The sequence below is a fragment of the Sarcophilus harrisii genome, chromosome 6 (assembly GCF_902635505.1).
Source record: "Sarcophilus harrisii chromosome 6, mSarHar1.11, whole genome shotgun sequence".
Classification (NCBI taxonomy): domain Eukaryota; kingdom Metazoa; phylum Chordata; class Mammalia; order Dasyuromorphia; family Dasyuridae; genus Sarcophilus; species Sarcophilus harrisii.
In genome coordinates, this window is record NC_045431.1 from 253065473 (window position 1) to 253075595 (window position 10123).

Here is a 10123-nt window from a genome sequence, read left to right on the forward strand (position 1 = left end):
TTTGGCTTTCTCATTTTATATATTTCTCTCTTTTTCTCTTTATCTCATTTCCTTCTTCTTCCTTTCCCTATTTCTCTTTCTTTGGGGCTGTTTCCATCTGTCTCTTTATTCTAATATGGTAAGCCTAATAGGCTTAGATTTAGATGAACCAGGTTAAGCTTCTGCTTTGTGGCATAGTTGTGACAACTCACACAATATTTCAATATTTTAAACCTCAACTTTCTTATCTATAATATGGTGTAGAAAATTTCCTCTAAAACTCTTTCTGACCTAGATTCCTCTTTCTCCCATTAATTAGTAATAATTCATCATTTACTGAAGACCTACTTTATCGGTACTTTGACTGTGCTGACACAGAACTGTTAGCACATAATATGAAAAGTGCCTAAAAGAGACCTAGACTCAGTGTCTTAAGTTATCTGGACAAATATGACTATAGCCACAGTGAACCCCCCCCCCCATTAGAATCAATTCCAAGTGTCTAGTTTTCTACAATCTGTGGTAGTGAGGAATAGAAATAAAACTCCATTAGATGACCAGGATTGAAATGTCAATCTCTGCACTGTGGCTCCAATTTTTGATTGTGAAATTGTTTGTTAAAAATATCTTTGTAGGTATTTCCCTAAAAAGTTAGAACAAGGAATGAAAATTTTATCAGCTAAAGTAGGATAATAAAATATGATGCAAGAGTACGTCAAATCCTTGCCAGTTCTGGCATGCTTGAAGTATCAGAATTCAGAATCAATGGTTTCAAAAATGTTGTACATCTGTAAAAATCATTTATCCATTATAATGGTGATTTAAGAGTAAAATTGATTAAGCATATAGATATAGTATCATGGCAATACTAAAATTAATATATGGATTTAGTGAAGAAAAAAGGACATGTTACCACAGGTACATTCTAATTTATCAAAAAGAACTATAAGAAAACACAGCAATGTTTAGAGGAAAACATGAAATATTGAGCTATTAAATTTCACTATGATAAAAGATATCTTAAAATGATTTTTAAAATACTTTGGAAAGTAAATATATCTATATAAAAATAAATATATAAGAAAATATTTTAAAGTATAAATAAATAAATCTCAGTCCTCTCCCTCCCACAAACATTAATAGTTCAATTTCATTATATGTACCTAAAAATTAAATAGTTGAAAAAGGAAAGACAGTATTGGCAAGAATACTGGTAAGTTATCTAATTTTCAAAATAGTTTGTAGGATTTAGCTAAAAAAGAATATTCTTTGGTTTTTCCTAATTTAAATGTATAGAATTATAATAATGTATATAATATAATGTAATATAATAATCTGGAAATAAATTTTATATCTGGAAATAAATAAATATAATACAATATAATAATCTGAAAATAAATTTTATATCTACATCATGCTGGTGACAATTTATCATATTTTATGCAATTTCAGATAAATTAGAATTCTCCGGGATATCTATAAATTTTTGAAGTACATGGAAAATCAGAACAATGTCACAGAATTTGTTCTCTTGGGACTTTTCATGAACCAGGACCTTAAAATGATGTGTTTCATAATCTTTTTGTTCTGTTATTTTGCAATTTTCATGGGGAATTTCATCATCTTTTTCACCATCACAGGTAGCCATCTGAGCCAACAACCCATGTACTATTTTCTGTGTCATTTATCCTTAATGGATCTGGCATATACATCTACCATAGTCCCTCGACTTATCAGGGACTTAATTGCTAAGGAAAAAAATATATCTTTTATTAGTTGTATGACTCAGCTCTTTACTGCTCACTTCCTGGCTACTGTTGAGATGTTCATATTGGTGTCCATGGCCTTTGATCGTTATGTTGCCATCTGTAAACCCTTACACTATATGATCATTGTGAATCGACAAAGATGTAATACAATGATTCTGATGGCCTGGGGAGTGGCCTTTTGGCATGCCATTGCCCAGATGCTCATGGTTGCTAGATTACCCTTTTGTGGTCCTAATCAAATAGATCACTATATATGTGATGTCAAACCCCTCTTAAAACTTGTCTGTGCAGACACACATATTGCTAATATCTTAGTCATAGCTAATTCTGGGATGGTTGTGTTAACTACCTTTCTTGTCTTGGTGGCATCATACATAGTCATATTATACAATCTTAGAAAGCATTCATCGGAAGGTCGGCGCAAAGCCCTCTCTACTTGTGGCTCCCATGTCATGGTTGTGGTTCTGTTCTTTGTGCCCTGTATATCCACTTATATTCGACCTCCCAGTGCCAGCAAAAATGATAAGGAGTTCTCCATGTTTTACACTGTCATCGGACCCATGCTGAATCCTCTCATCTATACCCTGAGAAACGCAGAGATGAAGAATACCATGCAGAAAGTGTGGTCAAACAAGATGCCATTGATATTTAAATAAAAAGCTGATTTTTAATTGTATTTTCTCTTCTTTTGTGCCCTCGGTGAAGAAATGGTTATTGTGTCACCAAATGTATATTAATGAGTATTCTTTAAAAAAAAATAATCAAGTGCAAGATGAAAACTAGTGATACATTCTTAGCTCTGCTATACTGGGGGGAAATATTAAAAAACAATAATTAGGAAATTGATTTTGGGAATAAGGTAATTTAGAAAGAAGTATAGTTTAAGGAAACAGGTAATGTTACAGTTTATTATAAGTTTGAGATGCCTTTGGATGTCCAAGTGGAACTGTCCAGCAGTTAGAAATATGGTATATGAGATAATGCAAATTTTTGGGTATATGTTAATATTTGGAAGGAATTTGCATCAAGCAGATAGTTCTACCTATAATTATAGAAGAGATACCTAAAACTGTAGAAAAATAAAAGAAAATTGCTCAAAATAGTGATAATGTTAGCAACCCCTTGGAGAAATCAAGACATTTATCACAAATTTGCCAAACAAAGTACATAGTGGATCTTTTCAAGAGAAAAGAAAAAACAAAACAAGGGCATCCTATAGGAAGGGAGAGAGGGTGTGTGTGTGTGTGTGTGTGTGTGTGTGTGTGTGAGAAAGAGAGAGAGAGAGAGAGAGAGAGAGAGAGAGAGAGAGAGAGGAAGGAAGGAGGGAGGATGGGTGGAACAAGCACAAGAATAAGAGGAAACAGAGAAATTCTGAAGGAAAGGGAGAATATGCAGAACAAGAATGTGAATAATAGTATATATCCTACAGAGAGGTCCATAATGTTTTCCTAGGTGTGCCACATACTTTGAATATGTGCTCAGAAATTAGAGACATGTTTGTTTATTTTCAATATTCAGTCAGCACCTATCATTTAGCAGACACAATGCTATTAATCTTTATGATATGCTACACAGAAAGTAAACAGAAGGCTATAAATAAATGGCAAAATATAATTCCTGCTTTTTGGTATACATGCTAATGAAGCAGCCTATCATCATTGCAAAGTGATTTCCTCAAGCAATAAAGTTTACTTCTACTTGGCAATAATTTCGGTTTGCTTTGAAAAGCCTCTGGGAGCCCATTTCCCTGAACTCTAACATACCTTTAAATTCAAGTAATACTCAGAAAACCTTTCATGGAAGATCCTTTTTCTGAAACTTTTAACATAGAAACAGAGGCTTTAAATGACTAATATTTTTGGACTATAAACCAAAGGGAGAAATGTATATACAACATGAGTCCTTCTTGCCATCCCACTGAGTTACAGTCACCATGAAAATCCCGTCTTCCTTTTGACAAAAGCCCTTTTGGATATACTTTCAGTCATTGTCTTGGACCACATATATGAATATTTGCCAACAATGCCTGCTCAGGTATCAGTCTAGGTTTTTAGGTTCTGTGTTTGGATTCTTTTAAGTAGTACAATTTGAGTTTTTTTTTCCATTTGTTTTGTTTTTCAGGTTTATATTTCATTTAATTTCTTTGAACCCTAGATTTTCCCTTGACCAAGGATTTTTTCTTAACCTGTTTTTGATTCCTGGATACCCTTTGGCTTTCTGGTAAAGCTTACGGATACTTTAGAATAATGTTGTTAAAATGCATAAAATACAATTTATATGATTACAAAGGGACTCAATTATATTTTTTTAAGATGTAATTTTTCATCCAACATCATCCATCCATTCCATGGTTCCCAGGTAAATATCTGATTTCTACACATAGCACCATTCTGCTAATATCAAAAATTATCTCCATTTCTTTTATGTACTTTACATCTAAAATCATCTTATGCATAGATTGTTATTAAAACTCTTTAACTGTGTTGGGAGAGGTCTGTACCAGCTCATGAACATTGATCTCATATCCTCTCTCTCTCTCTCTCTCTCTCTCTCTCTCTCACACCCACACACACACCCACACAGACACGCACCCTCTCTCCCTTCCTATAAGATGCCCTTGTTTTGTTTTGTTTTTCTTTTCTCTTGAACAGGTCCACTATGTACATTTGTTTGGCAAATTTGTGATAAATGTCTTGATCTCTCCAAGGGATTGCTAACATTATCACTATTTTGACCAATTTTCTTTTTTTTTTTATATACATGACCGAACTGTTATTTTGCTGTACAAAAACATGTACATACAACCAGGCTACCTCAGTACAACCATAGGTCCCTTCTCTACATTTTCATTCTGTTCAAAGTTATTTTTCATGCATATTGTTTGTCACTGAGCCCCTTTTCACTTTCTTACTATCACTCACAGGGACAAAAGTAAGTAAATATTTTTATGTGGTTAAAAGTATTGTTTGATGAAAGTGCGATCTAAAGCTATCATGTATTGTGGAAATATGATTATTATATGTTTTAGGCTTCAGTTTGTTCCTGTATAATACTTTTTTGAAACAGGAAAAGAGACATTAAGGTAAGCATAGTTTTAGTTAACATTTTAATTAGAACAATGGTACAGTGCTTAATATATTTCAGATTTCATTGTTAAATGTTACTGGCCTTTCACCAGGAGCCTGTGATGTGTCAAACATTTATTATGATTTCCATTTTATGAGTAGAGTGAGGCTCATAAAGATTAAATTATATGCCTAAAGTGAAACTAAAAATTAAATAGTAACATACATAATATATCATCCTATTATAGACTTTTCCCACTAGAAGAGTTTTCTGACTTTCTCCTGCAGTCATTGGCATGGTGAGAGTGGAGGGTGAGAATGGATTTGTCTTACTGAGTTTACAAGAACATGTATGTAAATGGAAAAGTCTATTAACCACTCTCTATTCCATTTGTATTTATATCTGAGAGACAGAATCTCTTGACCAAAAAATGTTATTTTGCATGTCATATGAAAATGTTTTTCTTTGTGAGAGAAATAAAAAATGAAAAATGAAAAGGGAAAGAAAAAATATGCTAAGAAAGGAAGGAAAGGAAAAGAAAGAAAAAGAAAAGGAAATAAAGAAAAGATGAATGAATGAATAAATGAATGAAAAGGTTGAAGGAAGGAAGAAAAAAACCAAAAAAACAAATCAAAGAATAAAAGAAAGAAAGAAAGATAGAAAGAAGGAAAGAAAGGAAGGCAGGAAGGAAGGAAGGAAGGCAGGAAGGAAGGAAAGAAGGAAGAAAGGAACAAAGAAAGGAAGAAAGAAAGGAAGAAAGAAAGGAAGAAAGAGAACAAAAGAAAGAAAGAAAGAAAGAAAGGGAGGGAGGGAGGGAGGAAAACAAATGAAATAAAAGAAAGGAAAGGAAGAAGGAAGGAAGTGAGGAAGCACTTTGATATCTTTTTTTTTTTTTTAACAGAATTAGGATTCCAAATCAAATCTTCCAGCTGCAAATGTAATACTTTACCTGCTGTATCTCATGCTAGCTTCTTCCAGCTGTAAATTCAATATTTAATTTATTATGTTAGTACTAGATTACAGTAAGATCTATTACATAGACATAAAATATTCAAATGGAAAATGTGTAAAGGAAATATTCTCTTTATTAGTGTTTATTTGTATTCCAGTTTGGAATATTCAGGAATGCATTGTTTTTGTCTACTTCCTATTTACCAGATCTCAGAAGTCAGAGCACACATTTTTTTTTTTTTTTTTTTTTTATTGAAAGGCGGTCTAATAATAAGTCACTAGAATAATTTTAGGATACAATTGAATTTTCTCAGGACACTTGGAAGGTGATTGAAATTCTACAGAGAAAGGATGCAGAAACTATGATAGGCATTCATCTCATAGAAGATGTTTATAAATTTGTTTTCTCTTATTTATCATGAAATAATGTCCACCAATTGGTGGTCAATAAGTCTTAGAAGTACAATATCTCATCTAGTACAGTTACAGACTCAGCCCACATGTTAAGTAAAGTTTTAAAGAGGATAAAATGCCTAATAGTAAAAACTGAGTCCAATATCTGATGAAGACAAAAATTTCAGGAACATTAGACCTGCCTCAATCAAACTATATTATAAAACAAATCTGTACTTCTAACTTATTGAGAGGAACTAAGTTGTTGGTCCTGGTGTCCATGGTCTTTATTATGTTACTATCTATTACTTAAACTACATGATTATTGTTAACTAATACAGATAAAGCACATTGATCTTGCTTGTCAGGATCATGACTTGTTAGCACTCTGTCCATTTTAGGATTTAAAGATTATATTTCTCTGATCCTGGTCAAATAGTTTACTATACATAGAAATCAAAACTACTCTTAAAACTTGCCTGCACAAACACACATGTTTTTAGAATTTTAGCATTTAAAACATTGAACTATATTTTGGTTTTACATTTGAAAATTAACCCTGTTAAGGGTTATACATACATACATACATACATATATATATATAGTTATATATAATGACATAATAATATATAAAATTATTTATAATGATCAGAAGAGGACAATCTGTTTGGTGAAGAATATCAATATCATACCATAAGAGCATCCATTAAAATTAATGGATATATTTAATCATGAAAAAAAGATATTACAACCATTTTCAGCTATATGAAGGGGTGACTTAAGGAAGACATATCCTCAGTCCTATAGGATGGCATGAGAAATAATCAATATAACTTGCAAAGAAACAGATACATTTTCAATACAAGGAGAAACATTTCCTAATATTGAATAGTGGAATAAAGTCTGTAGGATAGTACCTGGTTCCATAGTGCCTAAGGATTCCAGGAAATTTATGGAATTCAATGCCCAGGATGTTTAATGCTGGGGGTGGGAAGGTTGATTAATTGAAGAAAAGTAAATTTTGAGATATAGATATATGGTTACTTGTTATATTTCACATGTACTGAACCATTATTAAATATACTTTTTGTGAAAGCTGCCTTTTCTTGAATGGAAGACCAACTATTGTCACTGGTTTCTAAGAACTTTATTAAGATTTCTAGAAAATTTGCTTTTACTTAACTAATTCCTAATAAGCATGTGATTTATTTTACTCTCTCTCTCTCTCTCTCTTTCTGTGTGTGTGGTGTGTGTGTGTGTGTGTATCATTTCCCTAGTCTCCGCACTTTGGTTTTGTTTGAAGTTTTAAAAGCTAACAATAATTTAATTAAATTTAATATAATAATTGGCTTATTTTGTGGGATGAAAAGGGCTGCTAAACTATTTCTTTTGATAACTGCTTTTGATATCCCTCTATATACTTATCCTCAAGTTCTGGAATAATTTTAAAATGTCTACATTGATACTTAACATTTGGATTTTTACTTTTTTCACATTTAAAAAATTCAAAAGCATTATCCATATGTTTTCTTTAATATTTAGTTTTCTTAATCAATTAATCAAATTTTAATCAAATTGACATGGTATCCAGTTCCAAAAGTGCCCTAAAATATCAAAATACAAAATGTATATTCCTAGTTACTGTCCTCTTTTGAAAATTGATCTTATGTTTTTGAAATTAAAGATATCAATGCATTTTATTGGCAAAGAAGCAATTGTTGGATAGCAAATAAATTGTAGAACATTTTTTATGGCATGCATAATATTAAGATGATTTTTGATTCTCATTTAAAAATGTTTTTAAAAAGAGATCAAATTTAAGAATATAATGAAAGTTGCAGTAATTATGTAGCATTTGACTTTACCATCAAAAAGAATTATACATTTGGTTCCAACTAGACTTTATCATATCTTCTATATTTTCAGGTTAATTAAACTTCTGGATATTTATTTCCCACTTTCAATTCATGGAAAAACATAACAATGTCACTGAATTTATACTCTTGGGACTTTTGATGAACAAAGAAATGAGAACAATATGTTTTGTCATTTTCATGGCCTGTTATTTATCAATCTTCCTGGGGAACTTCATCATCTTTGTCACCATCATGTACAGCCATCTGATGCAGGAACCCATGTACTACTTTCTTTGGCACTTGTCTTTCATGGATCCATGCTTCACTTCCACCATAATTCCTAGGTTGATTAATGACTTAATTGCTGAGACAAAGACTATCTCCTATAATTGCTGCATGACTCAGCTTTTTACTTCTCACTTACTAGGAGGTGTTGAAATGTTCATCTTGGTGTCCATGGCCTTTGATCGCTATGTCGCCATCTGTAAACCCTTACACTATCTGACGATTATCAACAGGCAGAGATGTAACATGCTGATACTACTTGCTTGGTTGGTGGCATTTTGGCACTCCGTTGCCCAGTTATTCATGATCCTGAGGCTACCTTTCTGTGGTCCTAATCAAATAGATCACTATATGTGTGACTCAAAACCTCTCTTAAAGCTTGCCTGTACAGACACACACATTGCTAGCATTTTAGTTATTGCTAACACTGGAATGGTAGTCTTGGCAACCTTTTTGGTCTTGGTGGCATCTTACATTGTCATATTATATAACCTTAGGAAACACTCATCTGAAGGTCGGCATAAAGCCCTTTCCACCTTTGCTTCCCATGTCATGGTCGTTGTCCTGTTCTTTATACCTTGTATCTCTACTTACATTCCACCTCCCCGATCCCTAAATAATGACAAAGAGTTTTCAGTGTTTTACACTGTGATTGCCCCTATGCTGAACCCTCTCATCTATACACTGAGAAATGTAGAAATGAAAAATGCCATAAGAAAGGTGTGGTCCAGAAAATTAGGTTTGTTATTCAAATAAAACATAAGAATTTCAATATGTGAAATAAGAATTGGAAAAATATCCCCTACTCATTTCTTAGGGACACAGGGAAAAAATGAGAGCAGGAGAGGGAAGAACCCCTTTTTGAATCAATGGTTCTTTCAGTTCATGCTAGGGCTTAACCTTTATATCTTTGAAGTTTTAAATAGTCAAAAAAGCATGGCTGCCCCAATTCCCTTTAGTTTTCAAGATGCAACTTGTCCTAGTTTTGCAGCCAATATATAGAAGTAATTCCGACTCATGTGAAATAGGAAAGGCTATCCATGTTAAGAATCTCAACATAGAAGTCAAAACTACCCTTAAAACTGTCTGCACAGACACATATATTTTTAGAATTTTCACATTTAAAATATTAAACTACATTTTGGTTTTACATTTGAAAAAAAATCCTGTTAAGAGTTATATATGACATAATAATATATAAAGTTATATATAATTATCAAAGGAGGAAAATTATATTTTAACAACTCAACCACTTCTCAATGAATATCAAGTTTCAGGCTGAATGAAATAGCCTCCAGTAAAGCCTACAAAATACTTGTACATACTATACTAGTCACTTAATATATACTTATTCATTGGATCATCTGGAAAATCAAAAAAGGAAAAAAAGAAGTTTTCTTTGACTTTTATTACACATCTCTTTCTTCCACATTGAAAATCATTCAGGATATTAAACTGGGCATCTTTATTTCAATCATACACCAAGGGCATTGCTGATAAAATCAGGAAGCTATTCCAGCCTTTGCCTTCTTGGCAATTGGAACTCTTCTTCTTTGGTCCTATTATCATGCTTCCATTGGTGATATCCATACTCTGTTGCCTGATCCCTTGACTGTGTTAAGTAACAGGGGCTTGTACAAGCAGATGACAGATATTGATCACCAGATACATCTGCAACAAAATTTAAAGGGGAGAATGGTGCCTCCCCAGGTAATCACACATGCTTAGTCTCTGTTCAGTCTGTAGGACTCCATATCATCCTGACCTGACACAGAACCTTCTTAAGAGCAATCCAAGAGACTGGTGAAGACTAAGAAGGATTGG

General features: G+C 32.7%; 2 protein-coding genes across 2 annotated transcripts; both read left to right on the forward strand.

Moving 5' to 3' along the window:
- Nucleotides 1-1474: 1474 nt before the first annotated feature.
- LOC100930549 (olfactory receptor 4P4-like) lies at nt 1475-2404 on the forward strand. Its single transcript, XM_003773801.1, has one exon. The coding sequence runs from the start codon at nt 1475-1477 to the stop codon at nt 2402-2404; it is 930 nt and encodes a 309-aa protein (XP_003773849.1).
- Nucleotides 2405-8125: 5721 nt separating this feature from the next.
- On the forward strand, nt 8126-9055 carry LOC100930293 (olfactory receptor 4P4-like). Its single transcript, XM_003773800.1, has one exon. The coding sequence runs from the start codon at nt 8126-8128 to the stop codon at nt 9053-9055; it is 930 nt and encodes a 309-aa protein (XP_003773848.1).
- The last annotated feature ends 1068 nt before the right edge of the window (nt 9056-10123 follow it).